Below are 19,521 nucleotides of genomic sequence, written 5' to 3'. Positions count from 1 at the left end.
GCGTGCAGTACCTGCAAGGGACTCCCGGGCCATGGCACCGGGCTGACAGCCCCCTGGAAGGGGCTCGTCCAGGACCGGTGTCCCAGGTCATGGCATCAAGTAGCGGTATGTCTAGGGCCTCAGTATCCTGGGCCATGGTATTAGGCAGGCAGTCCTGCGGGGCATAAAGGGGCCCAGGGCTGGATCTACCGCGTTGCCAAGGGAGCAGCGGCACGGCCACGAAAAGACCGGTGCGACAGGGTGGGGAGAGACGGAAAATAGGCACTAGCAGTGCCGGGGAGTCTCTGCTGCTGGAGGATCGGTATCGGGTCTAAGCAGCGATCGAGGTGCAGCCCGATCGTGCCTTCGACCTCAGCTAAACCCCCCGGGAACGCGGCTCAGCCCAAAGCAGCCGGAGGGCAGTTCGGGCCTGCGGCGGGGATCTGCCCGGGGCAATGTGGGCAGGGATCGGGCCCTCCCTTCCCCGTGCCCCGCTCACCTCCCGGTGGTGCCAGATGCTGCGCAGCGCGGGTGGCCCCAGCCCGCGGCGCTTTAAGGCCGGGGCGGGTCGGGTCACGTGGTGCGTTCCCGTTTCTGACATGGCGGCGCTGTCTCGCGCCGCGGGGGCGGGGCCGAGTGATGGGGTCACGCGCGGCGCGGCGGGTGGGGCCGGGCAGGGGCGGTGGCGGAAGATGGCGGGGTGCGGGTCCGGGTTGTGCTGCTGCTGCTGCTGTGGCGAGCGGGAGAGCCGCACCCCCGAGGAGCTGGTACGGCTGTGGCGCTGCGCGTACCCCCCCCCTACCCACCCCTCAACCGTGATGCCTGCTGGTCTCGGCACGACCCCGCCGCTGTGCCGGCTCTAGCGAGCGCCTGAGGGTGGGCGTTGAGCGTTGCTATGGTGCTGGGCCTGGTGCCTCCGCCCCAGGTACCGGCGCTTCGGTCCTGCGCTTCAGGGCTCAGTACCTCAGTCTGCGGTATCGGAGCCTTAGTCCGTCCTCGGCCCAGCGCCTCAAAACCCGGTACCTCCAACCCCGCTGCTGACGGCTCGGGGCCCGCTGCTTCAGCCAGCCCTTGATCCAGTACCTCAGCCACTGCTCGGCCCCACGCCTCGCCTTCTTAGCCGCGCGTTGTGCGCAGTACGACCCGCGCTCTCCCAGTGCCCCTAGTCAACGTTTGCTTTGGCTGGGCCTCCTGTCCCAGCCGCCGTAGCCGGTGCCTCAGCCTGCGCTGCCGCTCCTGCCGGGTGCAGCACCCCTTGAGCTATCTGAGGGGACTGACTCTCAGGAGCTCTCTTCAGCCGCCTTGACTAGGGGAATGCTGTCTACAAGTTTCTTATCCTACGCTTCTCTAACCTGTTGCTCTGAAAGAAGCTGGAGTGTGAGTTTAGTGCTCTACTGTGCTGTGGAGTGCTCCCATATAGTAATTCAGTGTATTTTTGCTGAGGGGCAAGCTTTAAGTCTTGGGTCTTATGCCATTAACCCAAAGTAAGTAGTAGTCTATTGTTCCATACACTGACTTTATCAACAGTAGTGGTACAGGCTTTCTCTAATTTTGGCTTTGTTACCAACATTTTTAAGCACCTGTATGTGCATTCATTCATTCCTTAGACAATTTTTCTTTCCCATGTTTGTTTTGCAGACGATCCTAGGAGAAACTCAGGAGGAAGAGGATGAGATTCTTCCACGCAAAGACTACGAGGTGGGAAAGTAACTGATAGCAGCTTGTGAAATTATTGTGAAAAGAACTGCAGGCAGGTTTTGATCTGTTTGAGTTTGTAATGAAACAAGGGCTTAAAATGCATGACTAATTAGATTGCATTGGCACCCACAGAAGTACCAAGAGCGGCCTTTGCAAAGAGCTGCTCCTCATTTTTACACGTTTCTGTGTTAAAGCCCTGTGAGCAGAGCTTGAACATTTGTTGCTTTAGTCAGCCTCTTGCTGAGAAAATTAATTTTCAGAGCCTGCTGCATTGTTCTACTTTTTAAATGTGAGATTTATAAGCTGTAGTGGTCCTGCTTCCTCATGACTGTGGCATGCATCTGTAACTTCTTGATCACTGCAGCCTCTAATGCCATGCTGGCTCACAGCAAATCTTCCATCTGTCAGATCCTGCTTCATACAGGAGATTTTTGCTTTTTGCATGTCTTTATGGTAGCCCTGAGCTATTTTGAGCTGCTGCTGTCAGCATGGGTGTCACTAGCTCAGCCTGTTCCTGCTTGGCTTAAGAAAGTGAAGCTAACGTAGATAGAAACTGGTAGCACTTTGTGAGTATAACTGGGCAACTCTATATTGCTTTTAACTCCTTGCTGTGATAAGCTTAAGAATCGATGCTGTTCATCTGGAGAGCAAGTCCTCTCTAGTGCTTCTGTTGTAGCGAGAGGTCAGATACGAAGATCTAATGTTAAATTCTCTGCACTGTCAGACTGGAGATGCTTAGGGAAGTGAAGTCTAAATCTCTACAATGTGACTTATAATTTAAAGTTGTATTAATTAGCTGTGTTCCTGTTTTGTTCCCTCAGCTTAGGCAGTGAAATTGCTCTTTTCATTTACTTCCTGATTCTCAGGGCCTGACTCTGCTGGAAATAGTTAAATAAAGTTGTTTCCAGGAGTTTTTTTTCTGCTACTGTTTGCAAAATCTACTGGGGAGTTAGTAATCTTTAACAAGATCTTCACTCTGTAGTGTTTTGTGCTATTTGTTGTGCCCGATTCTCTCAAATTGACCTCTTGGCATTCTTCCAGAGCTTGGATTATGATCGCTGTATCAATGACCCGTACTTGGAAGTTTTGGAGAGCGTGGACAACAAGGTAGGGCCTTGTTCTTTTTCATTAGCTTGAGAGCTAAAGCTGTTCAAACAGCTCAGAAAAATTTGCCCAAAGAGATTGTGTATATCCCATTATTGGAAGTGTTCAAGGTCAGCTTGGATGGGGCTTTGAGCAACCTGATCTACATACAGATGTACCTACTCACTGCAATGGGGTCGGTCTAGGTGATCTTTAAAGGTCCCTTCTAACCTATCCAATGACTGTAAATACATTCCACTGCAGGAGGTTTACTGGGGCTTTTTGTTTGTTTGCTTTTCTTTATGAAAGGGATTCTACATGCTTTCTTGGTTTCTCCATGAACAGAATGAAAACTTGTGGAGATTATAGCTTCTAGCATCTGTTCTGTTCCTCAGGTTTAAAGTGAGCGAGATGTTCATCATTTCAGTTCCTATTTTCAGGTTGCTGTTGTCACCATAATTTGCTGATTTCTCACTCTAGTTGTAACTGAGCTGCAGAGCCCTAAACCACCTTTTTCTGATACCCTTTTTGATGTTGCTTTGACTTAGATTTTTTAATGAATCCTCTTCCTAAACAGAAAGCTCAGAGATATGAAGCAGTGAAGTGGGTGATGGTTTTCACTATTGGAGTCTGCACAGGACTGGTAAGAGTTATGCTCTTTGGGGGATGAGGAAAATTCAGAAGACTAAATAATTCAGAAGTCAGTAGCCAAGGAGTGAAGAGAAGGAGACATTCTCTTTTGTGAAGTGGAGAGATTAGTAGCTGGAGTTGTCATTTGGGAATTACAGCATGTTGTTGCTAGATTATTTTCTGAGGAGCCTTTTTTGTTTCTAGAACTTGCTGTGCTTTTTTTGCTAAGTATTCTGGCAAATCCTTTAATTCTGCATACAGGAGAACTTGTCCAAAGGGAGCACTTAATAAAACAAGATGCCAATTTACAGCTGAACTGTATGTTTTTTTATGCTTGGCAGTACTAGTGTCACTGCATGTGCTTTCCAGAGTGTTCAAAAATGAGCTCTGTTGCCTGTGGCTCAGTTAAACACTAGCTTTCTTCTGTACCCAGAAGTGGGTGTTAAAATGCTACCAGATTAGTCCTCTGAAATGCATCTCTTCGGGATTAATTGTGGGGTGGATCTGTCCTGGGGAGAACGAGGGAGGCAACAAATCTGAAATTTCAAAGTGAATATGAACACTGCTTTTGCAAAAATTCTTCATCTTCTGTCCTCCTGTGTGTATATACTTCTGATAGGTCTATTACAGGATGGTCTTTATTGTTTCTATGCAGCAATTCCTGATGGCAGGTCTCTTCCTTTTCACAGGTGGGCCTCTTTGTGGATTTCTTCGTCCGGCTCTTTACTCAGCTCAAGTTCCGGGTGGTGCAAAGCTGTATCTTTTACCTGCTGCAGGGGTTCCTGTTAGACTCAAGTGACCTTTTCCTTTCTTTTGCCATGTTTTGCTCAAAACAGCTGACTCTCAGACTTCTGCCATCAGTCATGTTGTTGATTAATTGGGTTTTGCCTGTGCAATTCAGCCCTTGAAACCAAAAAATGTTTTCAGGATCATGTGTGTAGGCAAAGGCTAATCTCTGAAAGAATGAATGGTTTCCTTTGCTTGGAGCTCAGCCTTGAGTTCTGAAAAGGAAGGCTGCCTTCCTGATGGGTTGTCAGCTGCCCTGGCTGGGGTAGGACGCAACGACTTGACTGTCATGCAGGTGGCACCCCAGACAGTACCTGATGAATGTGAATTGCTGGGGACAGTGCTGTTATTTTCCTTGACCATCCCTGCAGCTGTGGAAGAATGCAGTGAGAAAGGTTGTCTTGCATTGTCATTGCTGGAGCTGCTGGGCTTCAACCTGACCTTTGTTTTCCTTGCTAGTCTTCTGGTTCTGATCCAGGTAAGACTTGGGTCCACTGCTGCACCTTACAGTACCTTCTCTCACATAGGTTCTGAGTGTGAAGTATCCTTGCAGGAAGCACTTTCTGTTCCAAGGCATCAAACTATCTTCACAGTGTTGATTGGTTTAGCTAAGCAGGATCTCTTGATCACTTGTTGAGCTCTCTGATGAAAGATTGTTGGTCAGCCATGAAATGAATGTAGTACAACATTGATGTTCCTTTTCTGCAGCCTGTAGCAGCTGGGTCAGGAATTCCTGAAATTAAGTGCTACCTCAACGGGGTGAAGGTTCCAGGGGTTGTGCGCCTCCGGACCGTGGTGTGCAAAGCGTTGGGAGTGCTCTTCAGCGTGGCAGGAGGTAAGAAGGACTGTGGTATATTGCTGCAGGGGGAAAAATGCTGCCCCTGCTCTACATAGGGCACAAAAGGCTTCTCCCACTTTTCCAGTAAAATGATTTTGATGGCCTGGAGCAGAGTCATGAGCCCTCAATACATCAGTAGAGTAGAAAAAAGACAGAAGGGTCAGGATTCCTGGGGGAACAGGTACTTTTTTGGGCAGGTTAATCAGAAGAGACTTTTTGTGTATCAGTACAAGAGGAAGACCTGAGAATTCTCCAGAAGAAAGTGTCTGGAGCAACCTGGAGGAGGTTATGTTCTGAGCAGCAGGGCAGAATGACTTGGAAAGTTCAGAGTCCTTGTAACAGCTCTTTTTCAATGATTCCACACTCTTGGAGGGCAAAGTCTGTGCAAGTCTTCACAAACATTTTAGGGGGTCAAGGCGTTCAGTACCTTTCTTCACCTCATGGAGAGAAGGAGGAGCTGCAGGCTTGGCGCAGGGGACTGGTGTGGTGTGGGAGTGGTGAGCTGATCTCTCCTGGGGAACAAGGGAGGGCTGTCAGGAGTGTGCTGCCCCATAAATCCTATTTTTGCAGGTCTTTTTGTCGGGAAGGAGGGTCCAATGATTCACAGTGGTGCTGTCGTGGGTGCAGGTTTGCCACAGGTTAGTGCTGGCCTGGGTCGTTGTCCTGGTCACACCACTGCTTTGTAAGAATGCTGTGAGGAGTCAGTTTCCATCTCCTATGTTTCTAAATCTTTCCTTTGTTTGTAGTTCCAGAGCATCTCTTTGAGGAAGATCCAGTTTAACTTTCCCTACTTCCGCAGTGACAGGTATGGTAGCCAGGGTGTGGAGGAGGGGAGAGGAGGAGGAGTGATCAGACTTGCCGGGGAGAAGGGTGCTGGGCTGGGATGAATCAGTCAGGTGTTTGTTCAGTTTCTCTCTAGTGTCCTGCAGCTTCATTCTGCATCAAGACAACACAATGGCTTGACCCTTCCATGCTGCTCTGGTCTCCATGTTCATTGATGTTCTGTTGCACTACTCAGCAAATCTCTACCCACTTAAAACCTTTAATCTGAATGCTTAAATGGCTTCTTTGTTGGGAGCTAGCTCAATTACTCACTCCTTATAGCTAAGATATGCTACAGAGAGGGCTGGTTTGCTTGAATATGAACAAAATCTTCTCCTACTCTCTTTGTAATTCTTTCGGGTGATGCTGGTATCCCGTGGTTTGGATGCTTCCTCTTACAATGGGCAGCTGTGGAGTACCAGAGTTTTACTCTGTGTTGGTGCCATGGTGCTGCCATGACTTATGCATAAATAGTGTTGTTTGGTATGGCCAACACTTCTCCCAGCTGTCACTCCTGTATCCCAGGGATGTATCCATAAATGGGAGTTGTCTCTTTGAAGAACCTGAGCACATCCATGGATCTGCTTTCCTAAATGGAGATTGTTTTCTTCTTCCCTTCAGGGACAAAAGGGATTTTGTGTCTGCTGGAGCTGCTGCAGGGGTTGCAGCTGCTTTTGGAGCCCCAATTGGGGGCACTCTTTTCAGCTTGGAAGAAGGTTCCTCTTTCTGGAACCAGGGACTTACATGGAAAGTGGTGAGTAATGACTCTGGTCCTTTCTGTGTGACTCTTTCTTGGGCTGGACCTTTGGGAAGGCTTGTCCATGAGGGCATTCAGGTTATCCTGACCCCTCCTGAGCTCTCCTGGCAGGAGGGAATTTGCTGGCTCAATCAGTGCTGTAGAATACAGATCAAGAGCAGAGAGCAGTATGGTACTGTCTGGAACTACAGTACAGCTCTGTAGGCAGCAGATTTAGTATTATCTGGGAGAAGAGGCTTTTGTGGCTGGGCACTCTGCAGTCTGATCTTTTGGGAGCAGACAGAGTAAGGCAGGTGCTGGATTTTTTTTCTGCTTTTCTCTGCCTTGGGAAGCTGTATGGCAGCAGTGCCCTGTGCCTTCTGGTTGTCCATTTCTCTCCCTGTAGTGCTTTCTTGAAGGTGAAAGGATATTAAAAATGTATTTGATTTCCTGATGCTTCTGGCATCTCTCATGGCAAATGTCCTCTTGATGGGATTCAGTTAGTCTCCACTCAGCAACGATAAAAGGAGCCAGGGGATTTGCCAAGACAGCAACTCTCTCTGAGCCAATGAAGGCCTCAATTCCAGCTCTACACAAGCTGTGTTACTGCCTTGTATTGATTTGCAACTGCAAGTTGTCATATTTGACCACACGAATAAAAAATAGAGCTCTTGCTGCAAGAATTACTAGGTGAAATTCCACCTTCTTGTGTAGAAAACCCAAATCAGATAATTCCAGAAGTCCAGTTTGGGATTGCTCTCATGTGCAGCAGAGAGTGGATGTTAAACCTCAGCGGATTATTTCCTTAAAACCTGAGAAGGCTCTGAAGTTTTCCTATCCCAGCATAATCTCAAGAAGAGCTGACTCTGCCAGTCTCAATTTGGGAGTCTTTACTTCTTCCTTTTGTTTTACTTCCTCAGCTGTTCTGTTCCATGGCTGCCACCTTTACTTTGAATTTTTTCCGCTCTGGGATTCAGTTTGGAAGCTGGGGGTCTTTCCAGCTCCCTGGGCTGCTGAACTTTGGGGAATTTAAGGTAAGATCTAGTGCTGTTACTTTTCCCCTCCGATCTTCTGTCAGTTCAGTGTTTCTTTCTTAATTTTAGTTTCTGTACATGTTTGTATTTCAGTGAAGGGCAGCTGATGTTTAGCTGCAATGCACCAATAGCCTAAGACAGAATTGTTGCCCTTTGGTCACAGCTGCTGAAAGCCTCCTGCTGTGGAGACAGACCTGTTGGTAGGGAGTGGCAGCAATTACTGTAACACTCATTTTTGTGCCTTTCTGCACGTAGTGCTCCGAGTCTGATAAGAAATGCCACCTCTGGACTGCTGTGGACTTGGGCTTCTTCATTCTGATGGGTATTGCAGGAGGCCTTCTCGGAGCCACCTTCAACTGCCTGAACAAGAGACTTGCAAAGTACCGCATGCGGAACGTGCATCCCAAGCCAAAGCTGGTCAGGTATTTGTGCAGGCATCTCTGATCTGTGTCCCAAAACAAAAGCATCCATCTAGAGGACCCAGTGAGTGGTGCTGGAGGAAATTCCAGAGCTGTTCTTTTTAAAATCACAAAACAAAGCTTCCATAGAACTTAAAGGTCAACACCAGAAACCAGGTGTCACAGTCCCTGTGCCTTTTGGTTTTCTATTTACTCTGGTGGTATGGGGACAGCTACAAGCCTCCTTGAAAGAGCTCTGCAGGGAGCTCCTTACGATAAAAGCTGTGGCTGAACAAACCACAGCTTTGTCTCCATGCAGTATTTTGTTAATCTTGTCCAAAGAGATGTAGAAAGAATACCTGATTCCACTCTCTTTTTAATTATCTTGGTTAATTGAATTCACTACCTTGCTAATATCTGTGCTATTTAGAGAGGGGATACTTCTGGAAAATAGCTGTTGGTTTGCTCTAGACAATTCCTAAATAGGAAGCCTGGGTTTGGGGCAAAAAAGTAAAGTATATTTTAGTAGTTAGAGAAGAGATTATGAGAGACTGTATCAGTCCTGTCTGGCCTTTTACCCTGTAAGGACCTACAGAACATCGTTTCCATGTGAACAGCCTCATCACTAAACTCTTCCCTGTGGCTTTTTGTATGTGACTGCAGGGTGTTCTCTGGGCAGAAAATCTGTTCTCCTTTATGGGGCAGGCAATTAAAAAAGGGAGTTAGCACAATTCCAAGTCATAGTTCAGCTTGACCTGCAGAGTTCCCTGCTTCTCATGTTGAGATCTAGTGATTGCTGCTTCTTGCAGCTTTATCGAAGTCCTGTGTAGGGCTGGGGCTGGGTTACAGGGCTGAGTGTGGCTTCAGTGTATGATTTCTGTTTTGTGCTTGCAGAGTCTTGGAGAGCCTGCTGGTGTCCATGGCTACCACAGTTGTGGTCTTTGTAGCCTCCATGGTTCTGGGGGAATGTCGGCAGATGTCTTCCACCAGTCATAGTGGCAATGACACTCTGGACCTGCAGGTGAGGGATCTTTTGTGGTAATTATATGTCCCCATCACGTTCACCCTCCAGAGAAGTACAGGCACATAATGAGCTTTTCACAGATTCTGTACCTAACAGAACTTCAGTGAAAGCCTGTGGCCAGTTGCAGGAGGTTAGACTAATAATGAAAGCTACCCGCTTTGTGCTTTTGTCCTTTGACAAACAGCTCAGACTGTGAGCTAGGGAACCTACTGAGGCTGCAGGTCCCATCTCTGCTATTGATGTTTGGTCTGAACTTCCCAAAGTGTAGGCTGGCAGCCCTATGGAAAGGCTGCTCCCATTCTGCTCAAAGGCTAACATAGGAGAGAGTGGATTTTAACTGTTTGTGTCTTCTGTGTCCTGCATTAGGGTATGTCAGAGGATGTGAATTCAAGCATCAAAACTTTTTTCTGTCCAAATGAAACCTACAATGACATGGCCACACTCTTCTTCAACCCTCAGGAGTCAGCCATCTTGCAGCTCTTCCACCAAGATGGTGAGTGGCCAGGAGACAGTTCCTCATCCCATGCTCAGGCTTCAAAGCTCCATCTTGCTTGAAATAGCCTTGTCATAAGAACCACAGGGTACATAGCATCTTCAGGCCTTCATGGATCTGGGGAATTGGTAGGACAGCAGCTCAAAGTCTCCCATGCTTTTCCTCTTTTTTCACTTACTCATTGTCTTTGTGTGTGTTTGGACTCAGAGACTCAGTAGCTGTTTGTGAGATGAGCCTGCTGCGAGCTGAGGGGTGGATGGTGCAAGACTACTGTCTTTGTCCAACAGACTAGTGCTCCTTTAGTCAGTCTTGATTCTTCTTGTGTTGCAGGTACTTTCAGCCCAGTCACACTGTCCTTGTTCTTCCTTCTCTATTTCTTACTCTCCTGCTGGACATATGGGATCTCTGTGCCCAGTGGGCTTTTTGTGCCATCACTGCTTTGTGGGGCTGCCTTCGGACGCCTGGTCGCCAACCTCCTCAAAAGGTGCATTGAGTGTGTGTATATGTGGGAGAGGTGGGCTCTGGCCGGTTCTGATCTCCAGGCTCTCTGTTTCCCTCTAGCTACATTGGCCTGGATCACATCTACTCGGGAACCTTTGCACTGATTGGGGCAGCAGCATTCCTGGGAGGCGTGGTCCGCATGACAATTAGCCTGACTGTCATCCTCATTGAATCCACCAATGAGATCACCTATGGGCTCCCAATAATGATCACCCTCATGGTGAGTGCAGGGTTGTAGCTTGGGCTTTTTGTAGACTTCTTCAATGTGGGCTGGCCCTGAGCCTGTCTTCCTTCCAGGTCTAAGATAAGCCAAGGAGCCTTGTATTTGGATCAGTAACTTAGTATTTTTTCCATTTGCTCTGCAGGTAGCCAAATGGACAGGAGACTTTTTCAACAAAGGCATCTATGACATCCACGTGAACTTACGAGGAGTGCCTCTCCTGGAGTGGGAAACAGAGGTGGAAATGGACAAGTAAGGCTGCTCCTCTTGGCAGGGTTGTGGGTTGGAATTTGTGGTAGGGTCTTGCTCAGAAAGGAGTATTGTAATGCAGGGGGATGATGCATCATTTCCCAGAAACCTGGCTGCTCTGAGAGGAGCAGCTGCAAGGAGGACTGCTGTGAAAGGAGTTGGGAATATACATCAGGTCTATGGCAGGAGAGAGATGCTGGAGCCCTTTCTGAGGAGGGGTGGGTGGGTGGAGAGTCATTTGTGGGGTTTGGCAAGAACTCTTGTGAAAGCCTTCCACTCGATTTTACTTCTTGAAGAATTTCATCTTCCTGCCTCTCATCTCTTTTCATAAGAGTTTAAACACTTTCTGTGTGAAGAGATGGAACCTTTTTCCTTGCTTATCATGCATTGTTGCAATGTTCTGTTAAAGATGAAATCAACTGTGCCAACACTGCTAATAGCGCAGTGAAGGCGAGCACGCAGGTACCAGTTGCTGGCAGAACTAAACTTCAGCAGACTTCTTCAGGATCTTGTTTTGAAACTGGTTTGTTCTCTACTGGGATGTAGCAATCTTGGCTTTCTGTTTCCTCAGACTAAGAGCCAGTGACATCATGGAACCCAACTTGACGTATGTCTACCCACACACCAGGATCCAGTCCCTCGTCAGCATCCTGCGCACAACTGTCCATCATGCCTTCCCTGTGGTGACTGAGAACCGGGGCAATGAGAGGGAGTTCATGAAGGGAAACCAACTGATCAGTAATAACATCAAATTCAAGGTAAAAAGTTGCTGGTTTGAGAATCTGAGGGGAAAAGAGCCTTGTTTTGTAGGTGGAAGGCCCTTTCTTTTGTTATCTAGGCTTTTGTCAGTGCAGAATTCAGGTCGCAGATGAGCCCCTACTGCAACACAAAATTTTCAAGGACTCAATTTCGTTCTGTTCTCTGTGTTAGGGTAAAGGCAGAAGAGTGGGCTAGAGTGAACAGTTAAGAGGACTGAGGCATGGAGAAAGCTTGTATTTGCCGCCAAAGTACTGAACTCACCATTGAGATCAGCCAGTGCCTAAGTGTTTCTCCTCTTTGTAGGAAGGGTAATGGGGCAGATGCTTTAGTTTCTTGAGAAACTTAAATTTAAGGTCAGAATGCATCATGAACGTGCTTGTGGCACACGTGTGCTCTAACGAGGAAGGATGCCCCACTTCCTAAACTCCAGGCTGTCTGTCCAAGGACAGTACAGTCCTCTTGGCTATTATTATAGGTACTGCAGCAGCAGTAAGGAACACCTTATCTGGTGACATAAATCTGTAATCAGACAGTTCATAGTCTCCTTTGGGTAACTGTTGAGCTGCTTAGTGAGCATCTGAAAGTTGCTTATTGTATGCAGAAGTCCAGCATCCTCACCCGAGCCGGTGAGCAGCGCAAGCGCAGTCAGTCCATGAAGTCCTACCCTTCCAGTGAGCTGCGTAATATGTGTGATGAGCACATAGCAACTGAGGAGCCACCAGAAAAGGAGGATCTGCTGCAACAGATGCTAGAGAGAAGGTGAGGTCCTGGTAGGCACTAACATGTGGAAACACCCCGTTTCCATATGTTGAGCTGTGTTGCGATGCTTCATACAATCCCTGTCGTTGCATGGATCAGAGGAAACAGTGCTGTCATCTAAATTTTAGAAGTGCCCTGCCAGGTCTCATTAGCCAGTGTTTGGGCTCACACTTGTGACCAGGTCCTAGGTGTGATAGTGTCCAGTCTTTTAACTTAAATTTCCTTCAAACACCTATCCAGAAATATTTCCTGGAGAGGATGGAATACCTGGGGAAATGCCTGCAGAAACTTGATGCCTCCTTGCCTACAAAATCCTGAGGGCTTTGTAAAGCTCATCTCTCCCAACAGCTGTTATTGTTTTGGAGGCAAGTGTATGTGTCTCTCTTTAAGTCCATGTAACCCAGAACATGTTAAATCTCTCACAGGTACACTCCTTACCCCAACCTGTACCCTGACCAGTCTCCCAGTGAAGAGTGGACTATGGAGGAACGCTTCAGACCTTTGACCTTCCATGGCTTGATCTTGCGCTCCCAGTTGGTCACCCTCCTTGTCAGGGGTGTTTGTTACTCTGAGAGCCAGTCGGTGAGTGTTCCTAATCAGGAGTTGTACCAGACATCCCTGCCATCTTGACTGCAAAGGTTGGGAATGTTATTTATGGGCTGCCAAAAAACCAAATTTAGCCATTTTTGCTCCTTAAGCGATGCATCTGTGTTTTAAAAGCTGCAGGCAGGTCATGTGAATTCTCCCTTGCAGCACTGAAATAAAGGGAAATTAATTTCTGTTGAAGTATCCCCAAGAAAAGAGAACAGCAGCTGTTTGAAGAATAAACCAATAGACTTACTTGTTGCATAAAGGTGCAGTCCTGCCAGAACTGGAGAATAGAGAGCAGATATTAAATACAAACAGAGCAACCAGCAGTGTATACTTTGCTTTTACTGCTGGGTGCCAGGGTCTTGCCAGAAGACTGTCAGCTCTGTCACTGAGATCAGTGTGGGCGTTTGTGTTTGAGACCCATCTGTCACAAAGCTGATGAGTTGCTGCCCTCCAGTGTTGAGTGTAAACCTGTGAGAGGCTGGAGAACAGACTTGCTGCTTTCAGCTTACACCTGTGTGGGTTTGGGCATTGCTGTGTTCTGAGATGAGCTGCCAGGAGTTCTGCAGAAGTTCTGTGTGGGCATGGGAGGAGAAGGAAATGTGGGTCAGCAGTTGGGAGACATCATGTGCTGTGCTGCTTGCTTGGTAACAGTAGCTCAGTGGGATTTGTTTCACCTGCAGAGTGCAAGTCAGCCTCGCCTGTCCCATGCAGAGATGTCAGAGGATTACCCTCGCTACCCAGACATCCACGACCTGGACCTCACCCTGCTGAACCCTCGCATGATAGTGGTAAGGGATGCAGTGTCATAGTGTTTCCTGATACGCGTTTTAGCATTGTCCCAAGCCTAAGAGCATGTTGGGTGCAGTGAGCAGCAGCCTGTACTCACACAATCATTCAGCCTTGTCTGCATGTCAAAATCCATCCTCATACTTGCTCTGAGATAGCATTGTACACAGGTGCTTCACTTCCAGGATAAGACATTTCTTGTCTAGTTGAACTTTCTTCTAGGTTAGACTCCTGCCTGAGACAGATCGCACAGGCAGACTGGTGATACCTGTTGGGCATTCTGTGTGCTGGCAGCTCAGTGACAGGCCTGCCATTGTGATAGGACTTTTGTGTAGACAAAAGTGCTTTTTTAATACACATTTGTATTTTCATGGACCTGCATTTATGATGCCCAGTGGCTGTCTGCATCTCTTAGGCTCTTAAGATCATGGGTTACAGTGTTCAAATAAACTGTGACAGATTCAGGTTCCTGAAGTAATTTCATATTCACTGTCCAAAACCCTGTCCAGAGATCAGTGCACAGGAGGAACTGTAGGTACCGTTCATTGGTGATTCCCAGTGCCTCTTGTAAATGTAATTGTTTTTTTCTTTCCTAGGATGTCACCCCATATATGAACCCATCACCCTTTACTGTCTCTCCAAATACTCATGTGTCACAAGTCTTCAACCTGTTCAGGACAATGGGACTCAGACACTTACCGGTTGTGAATGCAGTTGGAGAGGTGAGTCATTACCTCCACTTTGTCTTGACTGCACAAGGAGGATCCACTGTGGGTTTTGAAAAGTTTTCCTCCTTTGGGAAAACTTAAGATCTGTATTAACACCAAACAGAAATGCTTTAAAGAGATCAGAATGTTATCTTCTTATGATCTTCTTAAGGCCCTGAAGCATTGCTGGTTGCTGTGACTGTTACCAGCTTTTGTGTGCAAGCCTGCTTTCTGCTTTGCCTACAAGGGGCAGGACATGTGGTCTCTCTCCTGTCTCCAGTTGGCAGCAGGTAGAAGCTCTTACTGTCTTAGAGCTGTTGAGTGGTCTTGAGCTTATCAGAAGCCACTAATTTGGCATCTCCTTCGATAGCTTTATTGAAGGCCAAGAACAGAATTTCCTGTGCATTGGGGCAGGTGGTTTTTCTGCTGGAAGGGAAATTGCATTCTGTTCCTACTCATAGGAGCAGCAAAATAAAGGAGTCTTTGGTTGGTTTGTACTTGATTTGCTGTGCTTCTCTCTGCCACCCACAGTGCTCAAGAAGAGTCAGTAGGTGTCAGTAAATTCCTATGAACATAAAGTGAACCTGTTTCCTTTAAGCCTGGGCTGGTCTGTCCCTGTGAGACAGCAGTGCTTTTCCTGCCTCTTGGGGTTCCTTGTAACTATCCTGCAGAGCCTGTTGGTTGAAAACAAGAGCTGTTGACTCATTCCATCTTTAGTACAAGATGTGATGCTCTTGCAGCTCTAGAGAGCAGCCTAGTTCTAAATCTGTAGAGTAATTGAGGTGTTCTATCAGCTGTTGTGTGTGGGGTTGACTGTTTGCCCAGTAAACTGGGAGTGGGTCTACTTAGTGACCTGCCAGTTAGTGACGGTCAGTGTGCAGTCACCACTGAGCTAGTCTTTACCATTTCTGTGTTTTGGTCTTCAGAGCTTCCTAGAATCTGTTTTATAGGGGCTGTCTGCAGTTGTGTCACTTGGCATAGCAGAAATGTCTCTAATGAAGCTGTGAGAGGCAGCTATGTTACTTGAGAGTTTTCACTTTCCAGAGAACTGAGTTACGTCCCTATGCTGTCCAGTGTGGACAGGATTTCCCTTCCTAGGCAGGGCTGACACTGCTGTGTCCAGACACAATGAAGCAGTTAAGCTGTTTGGGTGTAGTTAAAGTTTAACAGAGTCTTGCTTGTAGATGAGGAAGGGGTGTTGTTTTGGTGAGATTTGAACTTGAACCCACTCTAACTCAGCAATGGTCAAGAACTGCTTGCAGGTTCCCTTTCTGGGGGGACTGGCAAGAGCCACACACATCTCTTAGTAGCACATCTATGACCCTAGTACCTTTTTTCCTCTTTCTCTTTAAGATTGTTGGGATAATCACTCGTCACAACCTGACCCATGAGTTTCTGCAGGCAAGATTGAGACAGCACTATCGGACCATTTGATGCCCTGCCCCACTCTGGTGTGGCTGCCTCCCTGCTCCAGGCCTGCACACGCGCTCGCATTCTGCTTGGACCCCGCAAGGCCCAAGACTTGCCGTTTGGCTTCTCACATGCATATCAAGCCTGAGATGCTGGAGAACATCTTGCCAGCCAGAGAACTAGAGGAGCTGCCTGAGCCCAAGAGCTGTTGCTTGGTCTCAGGCACTTGGTTTGACCACTCTTGATCCAGGTTTTTTCCTTTCCCTGTGCTCCAGTGATCTCCTTTCATCAGATGTTGTCTTGACACTGTATGTTCTGCTCTTTGGTTTAGGGGTTTTTTGTTGGTTATTTTTTTAACGGTTGGAAAAAAGAACCATCTGGTTCTACTGTGTCCTGTGAAGCATCTTCTCCCTACCCTCCTGTATGTTTCCCTTTTCCTTCTCCTCCCTTGTTCCTTGTTGCCTTATTTGTGTGAGAAGGAGGTCGCTGTCAAGGCTGAGAGGAGATAGTGAAGTTTGCAGTTATGCAAGAGCTGCTCTGGAAAATGGCTTTTCTGAAAAGCAGTATTAAAAAAGCCACTTTTTTGGAAGTTCACCTCTCTTTGCAGGTGTTCCCAGTTGCCCATGGTTTTCCACTTTAGCTTCATTTGCTCCTGATTTCTTTCCTTCTTTCATGGGGAAGTGTTCTTGCTGTGATGGTTTTGACATCAGCTGACTCCTGAGAGCAGCTCAGCAGATCAGGAGTTCAGAACAGTTCGGTTCCAGTTACTACTTAGGATTATAAATATTTAATATGTTTGCAGAGCATCTCAAAGAAGGGAGATCTCTTTCCCTGTTAGCTGTTGCTGTTATCTCCCTGTAAGAGACTCTGCTAAGGCACTTTGTGGGTACTCCACTTTGTCACTCCCCTGACACTTCTGTGTTTCTTGGCATTTGTAGGCACTTTGTCCTTGTACTGATCCAACAGTGAGAGCTTGGAACACCTTTCCAGCTGGAGTTAGAGACCAGGGAACCCCGTGTCCTCAATGCATGGTGAAGTGTTGTGTTTTGGAGCCCTGTCTCTGGGTTTGGTTGAATGATCTCTGTGCCATGAGAGGAGCTGGTGTAACTTCAGGTTGCTGCACAGGAGGGATACTTGGTGCTGGTGGCTAGCCAGCAGGATCTGCTGCAGGGTGATGAGTGGAGCTGTCTGTGCTCTAAAAATACTTGGGATAATGTTTGCAACTGCCACAGCCCAAGTATCTGTAAGGGTGAAATCAGCATTTAGGAGCCAGTTGCAGCCAGTTCACTGCTTTAGCAGGTACCATCCTGGCCAGCACCTGTATTGTTCCAGCAGGCACCTGCCCTCTTGAGCTTTGCATACAGATAACCCTCTGTGGGAAGCCAGCATTGTGCCTCCAGGGCCTGCAGAGCTGATTGGCTTGATAAAGCACAGAGCATTCTCCCAGCCAAGAGACTGGGCCAAGTAACATGGGAAATGTATCCCAGACAAGCTTCTACACAGCCTGGGAGCGCTCCAGTTAACCTGTTGTTTGCCATAAGGAGCCAGCTAGGTGAGAGCTGTGGCAGAAGGAAACCAGATGTTGTGTTGTCTGAATTCAGGCTGAATCTTCATCTAGGCTGAAGATTTTCCTGACTAAGCCTGCAGGAGTGGCGCCCTTTCCATACGTGTGTCAAAACACTAAACCTCTTAAAACTGTCCCTTTGACTGACTTTATGGAAGCTGGTTGTTCTAGGGTGTGACTCTGCAAACTGCTGGCTGCTGAGTCCTGCTACAGTTGGGATTAGGAGGAGGTTTTGTGCCCAGGTCACCAGCCATGGACTTGACGTAGGGCTCTTTAAGTCACTGGAACTCTTAGATATTGGTGGAGTCGTTGCAGTCTGGATAGTTTGTAGGCAGATGCACTCTCTGGCTGTGTTTGCAGTCAAAACAGCTGAGTCATGGAAGGCTCTTGAATTTTGTCCAGCAGATGAGAGAAAACTTGAACTTAAAGTGGTTCCTGAGGCCAAGTTTTAGGGTAGAATTTGTGCTTGTCATACAGTGCATGGCATGGCTCAGCTGGAAAGTTTGGTCATAGCAAAGCTGTTTGTAAGCGCTTGGGTTTTCAGTTTTATTTTTCTCTCTTGACATCTGGAGACCGTTTTTTTCACTTAGTGTTCTTTCCCATCTGTTGTTTTCTTAAAGAGAGGAAAGGCAGATCTTTTGTTTGCACTTGTACCATTTCCACAAAGGAAGGAGGGGGCTGTGGTAGATACAGTGGCAGCTGTTGCAGAGGAAACTGGGTGTGTCCCAGGACCTTTTGTTAACCCTGACCCCTCTCCAGGGCTGCTTAGGACGTGACCTAGCTAAAGAGCAGGACTTGGGTTCACTCTTTGCCCTTTCTTGCTTTGGAACATACAGAAACAGCTCTTGTCTTCTCCACCCAAATAGTTTTGCTGGTTTCTGACTGTCCTAGCTCCATTTTGAGTAAGGCATGCAAGCTCTTAAAGCTCCAAGAATAAACTGAAGGTGTTTTCCTGCAGCCGGTGTCTATCCTGTGCCTTCAGCCTCGACTCTTCAGCTGCAAAAAGTTTGGCATATTTCTTGGAGCATATGAGTAGGGACTGGCTATTGCTCCTGACTTGCAAGTTCTTTCCCTGTAAGCAGAGTGAAGGTGTTTGTTCTGTCTGGATGGTCTCTGCAAGTTGTTCTAAAATGCCTGAAGTCTTGCACTGAACTATCCCACGAAACGTCCAGCACCCTTTTACACACCCTGAAGCAGCACTGTAGGTTGTGTCAGCCTGCCTTTCATTTGAAGGACTTGTGCTTTTGGACAGTTAGAAATCATGGGAATCCTGGCTTGATGGGATTTCAGATCACTCTGCTGTGGAATTAGCAGTTCCATGCTGTTAGAGCAACTGACATGAATGCTTTGTGTCTCTCCATGACAAATCTTTTTCCTCTTGCTCATGTTGAATGATAGCATGTGGAAGGGTCCTTCTCTTTCTGCACAAGAATAGGGCTCCTTGGATTGTTTGCCTTGAGCTGGTCATGTCCTGGTTTATTTCTGTACACAATTCGCAGCAGTGTGTTTTGCTGCAGTCTGTCTTGTCATCACTTCTGAGGCTTGGAGTTAGGCATTCCAGACAAGACAGGCTGGAAGATCTTGTCAAGGTTTGTCTGAGCACCAGCTGTGCTTGCCCAGGAGAAAGCCACTTGCCTTCAGCCTGCTGTCAGCACTGTCAGCTCTGCCTGTGCATCTCTCTTACTCAAACATTTCAGCTTGAAAACACCCCCCTTTCACTCCTTCAAGTCAAGATGTTATAGGTGAGGGTGTTGGGTGACCCTGTCAGCAGCTTTAAAGGGAACTCTGAGCACACACTCAGTGTGTGTAACCTGCAGAAAGGGAAGGCCAAGTTCATCTGATCTTTGGAGATGCAGGACTGATGCAAAGGGGCTTGTGTTGGCTTCTCACACTAAATTCCTTTCTTACAACATACTACCTGCTTCTTCTCCTCTGCCTCTGTTTGCTTAGTGATTTACCAAGAAACTCACTCCTAACATAGGTGCCTGTGACCTTTTACTCAGAGCAACACTAAAGAAATAATAAGAACTGGATTAGTAGTGATGGCTGAAGTTAGGGGTGGTGTGGGGCCTTCTCCCCTGCCTCATGGTTTACTGTGCAGTGTTTGTGGTTTGAATTGTTGACTTACTGTGAGCCATTCCAGTGGTAGCAACTTACCTTTCCATGTGTTTGTTTGCACTGGGTTTTGTTATGAGATTATGTAAGCTAATTCCACAGTGTGTATATAAATTGTATTTTTTTTAAATTTGTATGAATATATTTTTATTTGAACAATGGCACTTGGGAAGTATGTCATGTAACCATAAGATGTCTGAGAGTAAAATGTTTGTGTGTCTCCTTCAGCACTTTCAAGGCCTTTTGATGTTTCTAGTGTTTGGTTTATTTTGGCCCTTTATTGTAATAAAACTGTTAGAACATGGCAATATCCAAGAACATGATTTGAGATAGATG

General features: G+C 47.2%; 2 protein-coding genes across 4 annotated transcripts in view; one reads left to right on the top strand and one right to left on the bottom strand.

The window, feature by feature from the left end:
- MTHFR (methylenetetrahydrofolate reductase) overlaps window positions 1–564 on the bottom strand; it is a 9,593-nt gene extending 9,029 nt beyond the window's left edge. Inside the window, exon 1 of the mRNA XM_054175793.1 lies at window positions 479–564. The gene's annotated coding sequence lies outside the window, so the exon portion shown is untranslated. The remainder of the gene's footprint in view (window positions 1–478) is intronic.
- CLCN6 (chloride voltage-gated channel 6) overlaps window positions 1–19,521 on the top strand; it is a 21,128-nt gene extending 1,607 nt beyond the window's left edge. The window contains exons 1-23 of one of the 3 annotated variants that reach the window (XM_054175790.1): window positions 658–746; window positions 1,618–1,677; window positions 2,719–2,784; window positions 3,338–3,403; window positions 4,080–4,146; window positions 4,548–4,654; window positions 4,885–5,011; window positions 5,585–5,652; window positions 5,761–5,819; window positions 6,458–6,590; window positions 7,493–7,606; window positions 7,862–8,028; window positions 8,899–9,025; window positions 9,395–9,521; window positions 9,852–10,005; window positions 10,083–10,242; window positions 10,388–10,494; window positions 11,063–11,249; window positions 11,852–12,009; window positions 12,435–12,591; window positions 13,284–13,391; window positions 13,986–14,111; window positions 15,450–19,521. In XM_054175790.1, the coding sequence (XP_054031765.1) occupies window positions 672–746; window positions 1,618–1,677; window positions 2,719–2,784; window positions 3,338–3,403; window positions 4,080–4,146; window positions 4,548–4,654; window positions 4,885–5,011; window positions 5,585–5,652; window positions 5,761–5,819; window positions 6,458–6,590; window positions 7,493–7,606; window positions 7,862–8,028; window positions 8,899–9,025; window positions 9,395–9,521; window positions 9,852–10,005; window positions 10,083–10,242; window positions 10,388–10,494; window positions 11,063–11,249; window positions 11,852–12,009; window positions 12,435–12,591; window positions 13,284–13,391; window positions 13,986–14,111; window positions 15,450–15,530 (2,601 nt within the window). In that variant the 5' untranslated portion in view covers window positions 658–671 and the 3' untranslated portion in view covers window positions 15,531–19,521. Of the gene's footprint in view, window positions 1–657; window positions 747–859; window positions 905–1,617; window positions 1,678–2,718; window positions 2,785–3,337; window positions 3,404–4,079; window positions 4,147–4,547; window positions 4,655–4,884; window positions 5,012–5,584; window positions 5,653–5,760; window positions 5,820–6,457; window positions 6,591–7,492; window positions 7,607–7,861; window positions 8,029–8,898; window positions 9,026–9,394; window positions 9,522–9,851; window positions 10,006–10,082; window positions 10,243–10,387; window positions 10,495–11,062; window positions 11,250–11,851; window positions 12,010–12,434; window positions 12,592–13,283; window positions 13,392–13,985; window positions 14,112–15,449 lie in introns of those variants that run through there. The other 2 variants (XM_054175791.1, XM_054175792.1) reach the window with 2 other exon arrangements.

The sequence above is a fragment of the Dryobates pubescens genome, chromosome 33 (genome assembly GCF_014839835.1).
Source record: "Dryobates pubescens isolate bDryPub1 chromosome 33, bDryPub1.pri, whole genome shotgun sequence".
Taxonomy (NCBI): domain Eukaryota; kingdom Metazoa; phylum Chordata; class Aves; order Piciformes; family Picidae; genus Dryobates; species Dryobates pubescens.
This window is presented reverse-complemented; position numbering and strand designations above follow the sequence as displayed.